At 63.4% G+C, this 16,322-nt stretch overlaps 2 protein-coding genes across 2 annotated transcripts in view; one reads left to right on the top strand and one right to left on the bottom strand.

The window, feature by feature from the left end:
• Positions 1-1,609: 1,609 nt before the first annotated feature.
• On the bottom strand, positions 1,610-9,359 carry MNEG_0142 (Coiled-coil domain-containing protein 40; the record flags this gene model as incomplete). Its single annotated transcript, XM_014051383.1, has 22 exons — positions 1,610-1,919; positions 2,180-2,382; positions 2,524-2,622; positions 2,804-2,977; positions 3,166-3,233; positions 3,505-3,604; positions 3,811-3,900; positions 4,088-4,234; positions 4,479-4,609; positions 4,839-4,959; positions 5,277-5,357; positions 5,665-5,735; positions 6,008-6,155; positions 6,374-6,484; positions 6,728-6,796; positions 6,986-7,097; positions 7,377-7,459; positions 7,632-7,730; positions 8,004-8,114; positions 8,421-8,574; positions 8,810-8,931; positions 9,105-9,359. 22 exons carry the CDS (start codon positions 9,357-9,359, stop codon positions 1,610-1,612), a joined length of 2,859 nt encoding a protein of 952 aa, XP_013906837.1.
• Positions 9,360-13,489: 4,130 nt separating this feature from the next.
• The window catches only part of MNEG_0141 (Bromodomain-containing protein 9), a gene marked incomplete at both ends in the record, with an annotated part of 4,539 nt that continues 1,706 nt past the window's right edge, over positions 13,490-16,322 (top strand). The window contains 3 exons of the mRNA XM_014051382.1: positions 13,490-13,611; positions 13,808-14,817; positions 15,325-15,992. Of these exons, the coding sequence (XP_013906836.1) occupies positions 13,490-13,611; positions 13,808-14,817; positions 15,325-15,992 (1,800 nt within the window). The remainder of the gene's footprint in view (positions 13,612-13,807; positions 14,818-15,324; positions 15,993-16,322) is intronic.

Below are 16,322 nucleotides of genomic sequence, written 5' to 3'. Positions count from 1 at the left end.
GGCGGCGACGGCAGCAGCAGCAAGGATGGGGCCCCGCAGCCGCTCTGGCCGGTGCCCTGGAACGTCTGGTCTGCAGTCCAGACCACTGGGCTGGTCTGGGTGGCCAACCAGTCCATTCCTGCACTAGTCCTTTCGACGGCCGCCGCGCTGCAGGGCCTCGGCGGGCTGGCAGACCTGCCCCCTTTGGAGAAGGTGCGGCCTGAGATTCAGGGTTGCGGAGGCACACCAGCCACCTGAAGGCCATGTTTTGTCAGCATGCTGTGCTCTGGGCAGGGGCTTCTGTAAACCCTCCGCCACCGATCGCCGCGATGCAGCCAAGCAGGCACGGCCTCACCCATGCGCCGCTCTTGAACGTCCCTGGCCACCTGCAAACGTGTCGTTCCACAGGAGGCCCTCTTGTTGGTGGCGCAGCTGCTCCAGCTGGCCGCCACAGCAGGCCTCCTTGCCGCCGCCACCGCCCCCCACCGGCCGCTGCCCGAGCCCTGGTTCACCTTGAGAGCAGACGGCCGGAGCGCCCTCGTTGGCGCGGCGGCGGCTGCGGCGGCCCTGGCCGGCGTCGCGCTGGTGGTTGCCGCTGCGGCGCAGGTTGCGCCCTCGGACGCGGGCATGGGCGCAGCAGGCAAGATGAAGAATTGCAAGCTTGAGGGCGGGGCTTGTACTGAGTCGAGTCACTCCAGGAACTCTGCACCCAATGCTTCAAGCATTGGGTGCAAGTTTCTCCCTGAAGCTTCTGGGACACCGTTCACCTGCGCTCCGCCGAAATGCTTCACGCCTGTCCTCGCGCCCACCCACCCAACACAGCGGATCTGCCCCGGGCGCTGCCAACCCAAGGCGCAGCCGCCGCGGCCCTGTCCGCGATCGGTGCAGTGGCCCTGGCCCCTGCCTCTGAAGAGCTGTTCTTCCGGGGGTACGTGCTGCCCACCCTAACCAAGTGGATGCGGCCTTTGACCGCGGTGAGTGTCGCGCTCCCATGCTGCTCCCATTTCCACACAGCTGCATGCTTGATTGAGCAGCGTGGCGTACCTTGGTGTGGCACGCGACAAGCCCGCAGCGTCATGGCCGCCCTTGCTCTCCCTTGCTGCATGTCCCTAGGTGGCTGCGTCGTCGTTGCTGTTTGCGGCTGCCCACCCCCCGGAGCAGCTCCTGCCTCAGCTGCTGCTCGGCGCCGCGCTCGGCACGGCCTGTGTGTCTGCGCGCGGCAACCTGCTGGCGCCGCTCCTGGGGCACGCGGCTTACAATGCGGCGATTGTTGCCGCCACTCAGCTGGCTCAGCAGGGCACGGGGCACGTGTAACGTCCTGCTAGCTGCAGTCACGGTTGGAAATGGACTCTTATCAGCTGCCACGAGAGACGTGCCCCGTTGCCCGACACTCGGCAGCAGCTGGGCTCCCTGGATTGACAGAGTGAGTGGCGGCAGCTGACACCAAAACGTGCCTTGCTTTTGGGGTAGCGGTGCACAGGTTTTTGTTGCTGTGCCCCACTGCCAAGCCAAGATCCCGTTGCCCAGCCACGACACGCGCAAACAAGGCGCAAACCCGACGCACGCCCACAACGCTCGCGCAGCCCATGCGACTGCAGTGCAGCCACGCATCAGCCGGCACAGCCCCGCGTTACTCGCTCGGCCGCCCGGCGCCGCCGGCCCCGGCGCATGCCTGCACAGCTGCCTCGGCCGCTGCCTGGTGAGCCAGCACGCGGTCAACCTCCTCTGCCAGATGGGGCGCCTGCGCCGCCGCATCCGCCAGCGCTGCCGCAAGCCGCGCGCGCCGCTCCTCCGTTCTTGCCAGGTCAGTAGCCAGCTGCGTCTCGGCGTCCGCGCCGCCGCCGCTGGCGGCGGGGCTGGGCTTGAGGCGCCCCGCGCGCGCGTCCTCGTAGCGCCGGGCCAGCCGCTGCTGCGAAGCGGTGATGAGGAGGGCGCGGTGCCTGCGAGCAGGATTGTTGGGGAGGCACATGTGAGGAGCGGTATGGACTGGTCGTCTGCACAATGCTGCAGCTGAAACGTCATCTACCTGCACGCAACCTGAGACATGGCCAGCTTTTCGTAAACGTGGAAATACGTCCCATGCCAGTGAGGTAGCACGCAGCAATGTGCATTATGATTGTTTTTGTTGGAAACACTGCTGGGCAGTCGCATGCCCCGACGTCCGGGTGACTAGGAATTGCCAGGCTGCACGCAGACGCACCTCTCCGCTGCCGCCGCTGCCACGCGCCGCCGCAGGTCCTCCTGCCGCCCCTGCAGCTCCCCACAGCTGCCGCCGGCGGCCTCCTGCTCCCCAGCGAGCACAGCGTGCTGCTCCTCGAGCGCCCGCACGCGCTCCTCGGCCGCCGCCGCGTCGCGCTCAGCATCCCGCAGCATGCGCTGCAGGTCGCCGATTGACCGCTTGGCCTGTAGCGAATAGTACAACGGCGTGATCGCAGAGGTATACTGTGGTAGAGTATAGCTTAGGTCGTGTGTCTTTTCGAGGGCTGCTCCGTGGGGGATGGCAGGCGCCACCCTGTCTCAATGCGAATTTGGTGTCGAGCGCACCTGCGACTCGGCAGCGCCCGCGCCCTTGCCACGGGTGGACTTCTGCGCCGCCTTCTTGACGCCGATTATCTCGTGCTTTGACAGCGCCCGCTCCAGCTCCTGAGAGGTTGGTGGGAAGGCGGGGGGCAAGGCTTCTGCATGGGCTGGAAAGAGGTGAGGGATGCGAAGCAGGCACCAGGGATGGATGGCAAGCAGCTTCCTGTTGAGTCCACGCGCGGGGCAGTCAGGCGGCAAGTCAGGGTCAACCGATTGAGACAGTTGAAGCGCCGGCTGCGCAGACCCTGCCAAGCATGCAGAGAAGCGCCACGGCCCAATCAGCCCGATGCGGCCCTGCGCGCGCCTGCATGAGGCGCTCCTGCAGCCGCAGCAGCTCCGCGTGGCGCATCTGCATGCGGTGCACCTCCTTCTGCACCGCCTGCACGACGCCCTCGCCCACACTGGGGTCGAGCACCTCCTGCGGGGTGGTGGGAGAGGCGTGCGTTTGAGAGGCGTGGATTCAGCAAGCTGTGCTGGCCGAGGGGACCGCTTGGTTCATGATCACTCTCACAAGCACACTGCAAGACCTGGGGTGCTGTGGCGTCTGGTGTGAATTTGTTGTTTTCAGGCCCCGCCTCCACAAACGTAGCTCGCCCCCTCCCCCACCTGCATCTCCTTCTCCAGCTGGATCTTGCGCTCCCACAGCATGATCTGACGCTCCACCTCCACCAGATCTGAAGTAGGCACAAAAGAATAGTTTGTGGATGTTTGTGGTTTTTGGAAGGAGGGAGGAATATGTGCGTGTGTGTATGTGTGTGCGCATGCGTGCGCACGCACGCACGCACGCGTGCGCACGCGCGCGCGCCTGCACGCTTGCATGCTGACACACATCCATGCATGCTTTTGTCGCAGAATGTGTCGCAACTTTCAGAACGGGAGCAGAGGATTGGTATTGTGGTGCGGCAGCTTCGTTCAGTTTTTGAACCCAACACTCGCAGTACTCACCTGCCACCAGCTGCCGCTTGTTTGCAGTGCCCTCGTCAATGCCAGTGCCCAGCCTGGCCGCCTCCTCCTCCATTTCCTGCAGCTCCCGCATCACGCGACCCTGGGGCGTGGGAAGGTGAGAGCAGGACAGCTGAAGCGGGAGAAGGGTCCCGGCATGCACGGCAGCAGTCCACCATGACTCTAGGAGGTGCAGCAAAAAGTCTGCCTCGGTGACTCCCTGATGCTAGTCAACAGCCCGGCTGCCACGACGGCCAACTACCCCACCCTAATGGATATGATGGGTGCCGCACATGGCCCTCTCTGCACACTCGCCTGCAGCTGCAGCTGCTCCTCCTGCAGCACCGCCTTGAGCCCCGCGTGCTGCGCTATCAAGCCGTCAACGCGCTGCAGCTCAACCTGCAGCAGAGGGCGTCGGGTCGCAACACGCGCATTGACTGAGTGCGTGCAGCTACGTTGCACCATCCTGTGCGATGAGAGCGCGGTGATTGCTGATGACTTGTTCACCCTGGCATTTAATCATGTCAGCGCGTGAGCACGGCTGTGTTTGAGGGTTTTGATTGCAACGTAGTCCGAGCGTACCCACCTGCAGCCTGTAGCCGGCGGTGCGCAGCGCGCGCGCCTCCCTGTCGTGGTGCTCCAACTGCTGCTCCAGCCGCACGCGCCGCTGAGTCAGCACCGTCACCTCGGCCTTGCGACGCAGCAGCAGCTCCTCCAGACGCGCGTTTTCGCCCTGCAGCGTTGGGGGCCAGAGCGGTTTTGGCAGGCGCGTTGCCGGGATGGTCCAGGTCAGGCTGCACTTGTTCAGAATTTCATGCTGTCCTGTGGGTTGTCTGTCCAAAGCAGTCAGAAGTTATCAATGACATCAATGACATTATGATCTGAAATGCTCCTGGGGCGTTGACGGATCGCATTCTCCAGGCTTGGACATACTTTCGCAGCCAAGCAGGCTCCAGGGCGGGCGCGTGTGGGCCCACCTGCAGCGTGACCAGCTCCGTCTGCTTGGCAATCCACCGCCGCTGCAGTTCGCGCCCCTCGCCCCCCTTGGCGTCAATCTCCCGGGTCAAAGACGTGATGGTGGCCTCCAGCGGGCCCGTGTTGACCGCCTCTGCGCACATGTGTGTGTAAGAGGGCACGTGCCTTGTGTGCAGTGACTCACACCTTTCCGATCCTTCCAAATGCGCAAGCTCTGGCTTCATCAAGAAGATCCAAAAGCAGCTGCTCTCGCGCTCATGCCAGCAAACGAGCCCCCCTGATTTGCATGGCCTGCCGCCCGCCCAGTCCTTGCCCCCGTCAGGCAGGCAGCGATCTCGCCTTGCGCCACGCCGACGTCTTACCGGGCTGCGCGGCCACCATCCTCTCGTACTTGCGGTTCAGAGTGTCGATCTCGCGCGTCTTGCGCTCGATCTCGTCCGCGCGCCGCTTCATCTCCTGCTCAAACTTCGCCACAGCGGCCTCCTGCAGGGTGCGGCCGTGGGAGTCGCAAGCGCAGTGTTGCACGACGCCCGGTGAGCATGGGATGTGGGGACTCGCGGAACAGGGAGCAGCAACACGGCGTGGCAAAGCGGTACCATCAGATGATCTCTTACGGCATGCAGCGTCGATGGCGCTTTACTAATCTGGCATCGGCAGTGAGGACGGCCCAAGTAGGGGGGGATCGAGACAACACCAGCCCTAGAGGTGCTCCTCAGCTCTCCTGCACCCACCATCACCTCGCTCCAACAGAACTAGCACCTGCTCACGCCCCTCCCCCCCCCCCACAACCGTACACCAACCTTGTCCTTCAGCTCTGACTCCAGCAGCTGCAGCGCCTCACCCAGGCGGCCGTTGTGCGCCTCCGTGTTCAGCATGTCCACCTGTTTGCATGGTGGGGGAGGGGGATGCGGCGTGGACAAAGCGGGGTCTTGCAGCAGCTCCAAGGACCGACGTACGCGCTCGTGGATGAAAGGTGTTCGGCTGGAGCACCGAAGCAGGCTGCCGTGGTACTCGGAGAGCCCTGGGCTGATCCTGTGAGGTTGGGCTCATAGCCCAACCCCTGCGTAGGCTGCTGGGACATGGGCGCTCACACGCAGGCTGAAGCACGGCACGCATGCAGCTGGAAATGGTCAACAATCAGGTCTGCTGGCTGCGCCTCCCTCACCCCGCAGCATCAACCACGCGCACCTGCAGCTTGGCCAGCTCGTTCTGGACGTCAGCTATCCGCAGCTCCTCCTTGTCGCACCCCTCTCGCAGCGCTGTGCAGTTTGTGAGGAAGATGTCAAGGCAGCAAGGAAAGTGCAGGCAAGGTTTGCTGTTGGTTGGGGCTAGAGGAGCCTTGCTTTGGGACGTACAGGGGGGGCAAGGAGATGCGGCAGGTGTGTTCTTGGGGCAACATGCGCCAGGGTGCGTTCACTACAACAGCCGTGCACCCCATTGCCTAGAGCAAGCTCCAGCATCATCATGCCGTTTCCCATGTCGCACGAGCTCAGGCTGGTATCCCCAACCACGCGCCCCAAACCCTGTTCACCCTTGATGTCGGCGGCCGTCTTGGCGCTGCTCTTCTCGGCGGTGGTCGCCTCGCTGAGCGCCCTCAGGCCCTCCTCCTCCAGGGCGCGCGCGTCCAGGTGCGCGCGCTGCACGGCGCGGTCGACAGACCCTGCCTCCTGCGCCAGCGCCTGCGCGGCAAGCACGCCCGCGTGCGTGCGCAGCGGGCGCCGGACCACACAGCATTGGGAGGTGCTTTCACAATGCCACTAGCCTTGCTTGGTCATGCACGTGACCAAATAATTAAGCAGCCCCAGTCCAGGTGTTGGCTGTCAGCACTTGTGCACTGCGTCCGCCGAAATCGCACGCACGGCTGTCCCAGAAGCACGTGGCGTGTTGCTGCGCGCACCTTGCCCTCCAGCCCTGAGCGCCTCAGCCGCTCCTCCGTCTCCTCCAGGCTCCTGGCCAGCTTGTCTATTTCTTCGCTCAGCCGCTCTTGGCGCTCAACAAAGCCAGAGACCTGAAGAATTGCGGGTCCAGGGTTGAAACGTCACCGGCGTCCTGAGCAACATTTGGCAGCCCGACAAGTCAGCCAACTGGCTTTGACAGGGCCAGCCCTGCTGCTCCGGCAGCACGGAATACAGTGGCTGATATGCAGGTGTGCGATTTCACTCTGTCGGGCTTCTCACCACCCTGCAGCTGTCTCTCGCCACCCCCGCCACCCTAGGGTTTGCAGAACACACCATTGGTCGCGGCCGCTCACCTGCCGCGACACCATGTCAGCCTCACCCTCCACCTTCCGTGCCACCGAGCTCAGCTGCTCGTTTGCAATCTGCGGCCGCCGCAGTTTTGAAATTCACAAGATTGGCAGCTTTCAAGAGAGCGCCGCCGCACGCACATATGGGACATTTGATCACGAGGTGCCGTCCTGTCGCCCGCCATCTCGCGCTCCTCCAACCACGTGCGACGGCCTTCCGACATGCTGAGTTGATGCTCGTACCAAGCGGTGCCCCCGGCCCACCTGCTGCTTCGCGATGTCCTTTTTGAACCCAGCCATCTCAGTGGCTATGGCGAGCTCCTGCTCTTGCTGCTGGCGCATCGCCTCCTGGATCGCCGCGAGCGCCTCGTCGCGCCTGCATGCGGCAGGGGCCGGGGAAGCGCTTGCGACAGCGCTTGAGTGCCAAGTCATATCCCATGAGCCTGGATGGCTCCAGGAGCGGGCGACCGCGGGATCTTGTAGAAATCCTAATCCTAATCCAAGGATGCGTGTACACTGCAGCAAAGGAGTGCCGAGGGCACACGCGGTGGACTGCTGCTGCATATGGTGGTGCTGTCTGGATTTTCCAGCATAGGGAAAGGGGGGCAAGAGTTGGCGGAAGGGGCGGCGCAGCCCACATGTGCTCAAGGCGCACCTCTGGATGGCTGTGAGGCTGCTCTTCCACTGCGCAAGCAGCTGCTTCTTCTCAAAGTGGACCCCCTCCATATCCGACTCGGCCTGTTGACGAGATTGGTGCGATTTGGGGTTGCAGTCAGACCCATGCTGCAGTACAGCGCAAAAGCATGTCCGCGGGGCTGCCCTGGTGCTGCGACGGGCGACCAGCTCCCTTGCCTGCTCGGTGGTCCCCCCGCCCGCCCGCCCGGCCCGCCTGGCCCGCCCGGCGCCGCACCTCTGCAAGCGTCTCGCGCGCAGCTCGCGTCTCGCGCTTTTGCGCCTCCAGCTGTGTGTCGTGCAGCGTCAGCTGCTGGTGCAGCGACCGCAGCGTGCCCTGCGCTTGGACGCGGGGTTTCAAGGCAGGCCGCGGGGCGGCATGTTGAGCGCAGGCCTCCTGCTTCATGACACGCTGCGAGCTGCTCACTATTTCTTGTGTGTGAACGCTCTACCCACGTCGCGTGCGCCGTCCACTGCTGCCGACGCTCCCGCCGTCCACCCGTGCAATCCCGCATCCTGTGCCCCTCTCATGTGCAGCGGGCGCGCCCTGCACGTTTACTTGTTTCCTGTTTCCCCTCCATGTGTCGGCGTCCTCAACCCCTTGGCCCACCTGCAGGCCCTCGATCAGGAAATCCTGCCGCTGCTTCTCCTTCTCCAGCCGCTGCACCGCCTCCTCTGCCGCGTACGCCGCGCGCTTTGTGACGGCGATGTCACCCTTGACCTGGGGGCGGGGTATGGTGGGTGCGTGTGCGCATGGGTGCAAGCCGTGCTGAGTGCATCACGGGGCACATTGCAGGCCATGCACGTCGCGCATGGGCACGTGCATGCAAGCTTTGCCATCGGCGCACTTGGTTCAACTGGTCCCTTTTCTCTCTCCAACGACAGCTGAGCGGGCAAGAAGGGCCTTCGGCTGAACACGGCGCACCCTCACATGATGGCTCATCACCAGTTACCCCGTCCGCTCGCCCCTGCACCCTCCCACCCAAGGCCGCCCCGCATCCCCCACCTATCAGCAACCGCGCCTCACCTGCTCGTTGTAGGCCTCCACCTGCTTGAGGGTTGCGCCCAGGCGGTCCAGCTCTCGCTGGTGGCGCTCCGCCTGCTCGCGCTCCTGCTTGGCGGCCGCCTCACCCCCCTGCAGCTCCTCCCGTTTCGCCGCCAGCTCAGCCTCCACCTCCTGCCTGCGTTGCGTGCGCGGCGCTGAGTAACCGCCTGCCTTGACCTGCGTCCGCGCTGCTCAGAAATTCGCTACGTTTCAACGTTGTATGAGCCTGGCATGTCCCCTGACGAGCCAACAATGTGAACCGGTGCTGGACTTTGCCGCAGCGACCTTCCCCCCCACCTACCCAAGAAACCATGCGGCCCGCCCGGCGACCCACGATGCATATATATGACACATAGCTGTCAGCAGCGCACCGTGTGGTGTTGATCTCCGTGTAGCTGTCCTGCGCCTTTTCCAGCGCCAGCTGCAGCCGGGCAAGCGTCTGCTGGTAGCCGTACAGCTCCACGCCGACCGCCTCGCGCTGCTGCTGCGTCCGCTGCGCTCGGTGCCGGCACGGCGGTCACCACGGGATCAGGAACGTGCAGCGTTGACAGTGCAAGGTTTCAAGAAGGCGTGGGATAGCAAAGGCATGCGCTTCCCAGCTGAGAGATGCTGCAAGCACGAGCCCTTTGGGGGGGGGATGCGCCTGATGCTGCTGTCGGACCCCACCTTGAGCGCGTTGCGCTTCTCCTTGAGCTCCCCATCCAGCTGCGTGCGCTTTGTTTCCAGCTGCTGCTTGAGCGCGCGCTGGGCACGCTGCAGCAATGGGTGGTCGGGACCCATCGTCGTCGAGAGTGCTGCCAGTGCAGCGGCATCGCGATCGGGCTGCGGCTCAATCTGCTGCAGCTGTCGCGCATCCGCAGCGGCGCTGGTGCCCGCTACCGTGGTGTCCTCCGCAGTCTCTGAAGGACCATTAGGATCCATGATCTATATGACTTTGCTCGTTTGGGTGCAGTGCACGTCTGGTCAAGCGGTGCCCACGAAGGGATGAAGACCACGCGGGCCAAACGATTCTGAGCACGGGTATCCTGTATAGGACTCAAAAACGATCAATGATTCATAAACACACACCACATTGCAAGTGGTGATCTAGCGTAGAAGCGAAGAGCATGCCTGTCAAAGCTCCGAAAGGCCCAGTGATGTGAAGTGAGCCATGTATGGGTATGGTGGAGCTGCACAGCACTTCATGCCTGCAGCGATGCTGACAGCGATCCTAGCTGCAGCCGACCAGGCATTTGCTTCGCCCCTGGCAGGTAGTAAGGTAAACGGGGGTTGCGGCGTCCATCAACATGAACTTGATCATGCTATGAGAATTGTTCTGCAGCCCTTGACTACTGTATGGCGAAAACATTATAGTCAAAGAGGGGCCGCCTTCCCTTAGTAGTTGGACGTTTGGGCTGGGCGAGTGCACGCATCATTTACCCAGGCGTGCCTTCAGCGTGGTGAAATAACCACCTCCCAGCATTGGGCGCCAACCCACATGCAAAATTGCCAGTGTGAAGGAGGCCACACACCTCATCAGGCTGTATTGGAAAGTGAGCTGCACTTGTTCATCATACAATGCTTGCAGCGCTGCCCCTGGAACGGGCCGGGCTGCTCAGCAAAGTAGTTGGATGTCCTCCGCACCTACGCAAAAGCTCAAAGCTGAAGCACACGCCACGACAAGTGCAGCCTGCAACGCCTGCAATTTCAAGTAGGTGTCAACCAACACAGGCGCGCTTGCGTCGTCGTCATACGACTGCAGCCTGGATTTCTTTGCATTGCTCACTGCCTGCTCCTCTGCCCCTGATTGCTCATGCACCATTGAAGCCACTAGCAGTGGCAACCTCCCGTATGTTGCTTGAACGGCTTGCATGCGCATGTATTGTCATAGATACAGGGCCTCTGTTGACCGTTGCAACACTTGTTGTTGACTGGGGGCCGAGCGATGCAAAGGCGTTGCGGTGCAGCACGCTGTGGCAGTGATGGATATAAATAAAAATACTAAATAGATGGCAAGGGACCATAAGAAGGCCCACGTGGCGTACATCATTGTCCTCTGGTCTATGACAGATCTGAGATTAGGCGGAAAAAAGTTTAGCGACTGCACTGTCAAGTTCCTTACATTCTTCACTGTCAAAGTATACATCGACTCCTCACAGCGCGCATATAGAGCTTCTCTGTTTCTCAAACTCAAAATCATCGCTTCCACAAACGAGCCGCAGCGATAAGCGTTCAGGTCCTTCCATAATCCTGCTAGAGTGTTAAATTGATTGACTCCAGCTTCAGGGATGACAGCCTGCGCAGCGCCACCGCTTTCGCCGCCGCTGGGTCAGGGTGCGCAGCAAGTCGCCTTCAAACGCAACGCACAAGCAGCCGTAGACCAGCATGCTCTTGCATGTGGCCAGACATGCTGAAGCTCTTACGGCAGCACGGCAGCTGTGTGAGGGCGCCTGATGTGTGCATGTGCACATGCACACACCTGCCAACGGATTTTGTGCGCAACCAAAGCCACGCACTGTGCATCACATCCCACCCTTGCGTGCAGCAGGCGCAGGGTCATGCCTGCAGCCGCCAGGCGACCTCATGGAGGAGCGCTTCGACCTGCTTGCTTCCGCCCTTTCAAATGTGGAGCGGCGCTCGCAGCTGCTGGCTGAGCGGCTGTCGCTGGCTGAGGCGCAGCGCACTGAACAAGAAGAATTGTGAGCCCGCACCTCGCCCGATCTGTTCCCGACTGTGCGGTGCAAAGGTACTTTATACTAACCATGTAATTTGTGTGTGCCGGTTGACAAGGTGCCGTAGTGATCAATTGCATTGGTGTTGGGTCCTCTGGACGTGCGCACCATGCCCCTGCAGGATGGAGGTGGCTCAGGAGGCAATCTTTGAGCTGCAGGAACAGCAGGCAGCCAGCCGCGACAGGGAGCAGCTGCTGCAGCATGAGGTTTGTTCAACAGCCTGGCGTTGTATCATACTGCTCTGTGTGTGTGTGTGTGTGCGCGTGTGTGTGTGATCGTGCGCGCTCGCACATGTTGACTGTGAGTATGACGGTGCAAGTGCGCACGCATGGTTGTGGGCTTGGATGAGCTCCGCATTTGCGTGAAAGCTGCCCAGCTATACACTTGTGGCTGTACAGCTATGCACAGCCTACAAATGCGGCCAAGGCTTTGAAGCGACACTGCGCTGCCATTCCCAACTTTTAGGTTGCGCGGTTGAGCGCGTTGCTGGAGGCCGAGAAGCTGCAGGCAGCTTTCGCGCAGGAGCGCATGGCGAACACGCTAGGGGAGGAGCGGCGGCGGCGCGAGCGGGCTGAGCGAACGCAGCGGGACGTGCTTTTGCAGCGGTAAGGAATGTGGCCTCGCAATCATCCCGCGCGAATCATGACCATGCAACACCTGATGTCCGCAAGTCCAGGGTGCTTTTTACGCACGACCACGTGAGCTGAATGCAGGTGCACACGTACCCATGTGTGAAGGTGCCTAACGGAGCGTGTGCCTGCACACATGGCCCCTTGCTTACACATACACGCATATGCGCACGCACCTCACAAATGGCAGGGACGAGGCATTGGGCGAGCTGCAGGGTGCCTATGCAGATATTGATGCGATGCAGGTGCTCTGATGGGGGTGCAGACAAACAAGGGTGGGAGGAATCATAATCTGCAGCATGAATAAATTGTGGGGCCGGCCAAGCACCACTGGCAAACGAAGCTGGTGCTGCACCAGCTGAGGCACGTGCTGGTGAGGAATTGCCCCAGCCTCACTGGTTCCCAACTAGGTGCGGCTATGTTCCTGACATGTTCCTGACACAACCCTGCAGGCCACGCTGGCGGATAGCGCGCTCTACGTCCGGCAGCTGCGCAGGCGACTGCTGGAACTGGAGGTCCGCAGCGAGAGCGCGGCGGCGAGCGCACGAGCTGCTGCAGCGGCCCAAGATCAGTCAAAAAGCTCGGGTAAGCCGGGGTCCCGCGGTTGCCACGCACAGCAAGTTGAGAGATGCAAGGCAACGACAAACCGCCGGAGCGGTTGCCAGGCTTGTGCACTTGGTGGTAGCGCACAGCTCTAGGCAGTCTGGTGGCGACCAAGCTGGAGCTTGATTGACCAGCACATCAGCCCCTCTAGAATCCAATTGTTGCCCCTCATGTGATGGTTTCCATTTCACTACAGGTGCTTTCAGCGTGGCATCTGTGCAGGCCGCCATCACAGCCGAGATGAGGGAGGCAGCAGGCTGCGAACCTGACGAGCGCAGGCGGCGCATCAGGGCTCTGCAGCTGCGGTGCGAACTGTCCCACTCTGCACTCGCTGCCAGCATGCGCGTGCGCTGCACGCCACAGGGGCGCATCTCAATATTACCACTGCTGATTCCCCAGCCGTTGCTGCCATAACCCTTCTGTATTGCCGCAACGCAGCTTGTCCCCTATTGTATTGCCGCAACGCAGCTTGTCATCGGTGTTGCCCGGTGTTGCCCGAGCAGCTTGCCCACCCGCCCTCCGCAAACTGGTCCATCAGGTGGCATCCAGACAAGAACCCAGCACCGCTGCGGGAGTTCACGACCGAGGTCACTAAAATCATCAACCAGGTGCTGGAGCAGGTGGAGGAGGAGGAGCAGCAGCAGAAGCAGCAGCAAACTGGGGCGGACGTCGATGCGGCGGGCGGCGGCAAGGGCGCTGCGGCAGGGCAGGGCTGGAACCGCCCCCAGCCCCAGCGACAATCAAGCCACCAACGCAGCTGTCAGGACCGGGATTAGGGGCTAAGCTTTGCTAGCCAGATCCTTCGTTGGCGCCCCTGGTGATCACGGCTGCAACAAACGGGGGTCAGCGTTCATCAATGTAAAAGCTTTTGTGAATTTTGTGCAAACACGGGAGACGTTTCAAGCGCTTTCAAACCGTTTTCAAGTGTTGGCGGACGACCGGCCTCGCAAGCCACGGTGGCTCTGCCGCTCGGGCAAGTTCCAAGCACCTGGGGAAGGCACAGCTTGTGGCGGATAGCTCTCCAGCGGCCCCTTTGGCCGCACACACTTGGCGAGGTCAGGTGTGCAGGTCCGCCATGCGGACCTCAAGCTAGCAATGCAGCGGAAAAATGCCAGCAAGCGATTTGGCCACGCCACCACGACCAGCGAACATGGTGGAGGGAGAGCCCGCGGGCCAGCTCTCTGAGGCCGCGCGGCATGGCCTGGACGTCGTGTTGGGGATCATAAACAGGTGCGGCTCGCGCCAACAGGGCGAGCCCTGGGGCGTGCTGTGCCGCTGCGCCGGCCCGCTGTGCCGCACAACACCCAGCGTGCCTGACAGGCCGGAATGTGTGCGTTCCCCGCAGCCGAATCCCGCGCTGGCCGCAGCCAGCGACTGCGTCAGAAGCGCTGCATCGCTGCTGTCACATGCCTTGCGCTTGCCGCAGGCTGCGCGGCCTGGACCCCCCGCGCGTGTTTTGGGAGCCTGTCGTGGGCGTCGTCGGCTATGCGGAGAAGATCAAGCACCCCATGTCGTTCCGCGTCATGGAGAACAAGCTGCGCGCCCGCGAGTACCGTACGTGGCGGTCCTTCACCTCCGACTTTGAGCTCATCTGCACCAACGCCAAGACGTTCAACTCGCCAAACAGCCAGGTGTGGAAGCTTGCTGGCCAGCTGCAGCGCGCGGGCCGCAAGCTTTTGCAGGCAGAGGAGCTGGCGGGGCGGCGTGCCCTGTACGAGCTGCACCCCCAGGGCCCGCGCACCGCGGCGGCAGAGGAGGAGGCGCAGATCCTGAAGGACGCCGGCGACCCGGCGCGCAGCAGCGGCGTCCTGATCGGTGCCACGACGTCGCTCGACGGCGGCGCGGCGCGCAGCGAGGACGGCGAGGCCGGCGTCGTGGACGGGCGCGCGGCGGGCGGCGGCAATGGCGGTGCAGAGGAGGACGTCGCGGCCATGCCGGCGCCGCCGGACGAGGATGCTGCTGCGGCGGCGCGGCTGTGGGAGCCTGAGGAGCGGCTCCCCGGCAGCAACGACTGGGGCCTGCTGTTCAGAGAAGCCCCAGACCCAAGCATGGACAGTGTAATGCAGCAAGCGCGCCTTTCGGCGCTGCATCTGCCATATGCGCTTGCCACGGGACCGGCGGCGGCAGCAGCGGCTGCGGCGGTGGCCCCATCTGTTGCGCGGTCGACAGACGCGCGTGCGCAACAGCAGTCGGTCCAGGAAGCGGGTCAGCAGCAGCAGCAGCAGCAGCAACAGCGGCAGCAATTGCAGCAGCAGCAGCAGCAGCAACAGCAGCAGCAGCAGCAGCAACAGCAGCAACAGCAGCAGCCGCAACAGCAGCAGCCGCAACAGCAGCAGCCGCAGGAACCTGGGCAGCCGCAAGGTTCAGCACAACAGCAGCAGCAGCAGCAGCAGCAGGAGGGGAATGGGAACCAGCAGCAGGGCGCAACTCGGGACGGTGGGGAAGCAGGCCCCAGCACTCGGCAGCGAAAGCTGCCGGCAAGCGGCCGCACGGCCGAGTGGAAGGCAGTGAGGCGGCCGGTTGAGTGGCGCGCCAGATGGCTCGAGCTGCGGCTGCTGGAGTTGGGAAACCTCATAACGCAGCTCAAGGCCGCACCCTGCCAAGCCAGCCGCAGTGGTGCTGCCGCTGTTGCTGCTGCGGCTGCTGCCGCTGCAGCCGCCGCTGGCGGCACTGGGTGCACGGGCGCGGGCATGGGCAGCAGCAGCGGTGGTGCTGGGGCCGGGGGTGCAGGCAGTGGGGGCGGCACTGGGGCTAATGGCAGCTCGGGCGCAGACGTCCAGGCCCCCATGGCCCTGGCACAGCGCGGTGGCATGCTGCTTCCACAGCACGTGGCGGCGCTGACAACACCTGCGCTCCTTGCCAGCCCGTTCTTTGCCATGCACGCCTCACCGCCCAGCATAGCAGAGTCGCTTGCTTTGCAGCCGGCCGCACGGCCGCAGACAGCCGACAACAAGCTCGGACAGGTGCAGCAGCGGGAAGGCACGGACAAGCAGGAGCAGCCTTCCAGCGACGGTGGCGGGGTCGCAGGGGAGGCAGCGGCGGACGGAACCGACAAGTCCGACTTGCGTCAAGCGCAGCAGCAGCCGCAGCAGCCGCAGCAGCCGCCACCGCCGCAACAGCAGCAGCAGCAGCAGCAGCAGCAGCAAACACCGCAGCAGCAGCAACAACAACAGCAGCAGCAGCAGCAGCCAGCGGCCCGCTCCGCGGCGCAGGCTGCAGGCGCGCCGCCCGCGCCCGCCCCACCCGGCTTCGACCCCGCCGCGTTTGAGGCCGAGCCCGCAGCCGTGTTTGGCTCTCTGGAGGTCGTCGAGAAGCAGCTGGCAGACATGCGGCTGCGCCTCGCAGCGGCGTTTGGCATTGAGGTCAGCGCGGCGCCAAACGGCGTGCGCCTCGGGCCTTACGCGATGGCCAAGCTGGCTGGCAAGCGGGGCCTCGAGCAGTTTGGCACTTTCGGTGGCGGCGCCGGCGCAAGCGGTGGCGGCGGCGGCGGCGGCGGCGGGCGGCTGGCGCGGGAGGGGTCGATGTCGCTCAAGCGGCGGCGCGTGGGGTCGTCGGTGATCGATGACGAGCTGGTGCTCAGCCCCACAGCGCCGCGCATGCTGGAGCGACCGGTGAGGGCATAGCGCAATTTGGCGGATGAGGAGGGAGGGGCAGGGACGGGAGGGATGCATGAGGGCCCGTGCCGCAGTAGCTGTGTTCTGGTGGATTGGAGCACTGCTGGACAACGTGTGGGCCCTGTGCGCGGGCAGCAATGTGTGCATCACATGTTGGCTTGTCAACCTAGGGTGCAGAAGCCTGTGCCGCTCGTCATGGCTGCGTGCATGGTCATGCATGCACGCATGCCCATTCACTTCCCGCATGCGCGGCGCCTGTTCGAACATGCATGCACGCATGCATGCATGCATGCAGACCCCCACCCCACCCCACACACACTCACGCTC

This window comes from Monoraphidium neglectum, assembly GCF_000611645.1.
Source record: "Monoraphidium neglectum strain SAG 48.87 unplaced genomic scaffold scaffold00009, whole genome shotgun sequence".
In the NCBI taxonomy this organism is placed as follows: domain Eukaryota; kingdom Viridiplantae; phylum Chlorophyta; class Chlorophyceae; order Sphaeropleales; family Selenastraceae; genus Monoraphidium; species Monoraphidium neglectum.
This window is presented reverse-complemented; position numbering and strand designations above follow the sequence as displayed.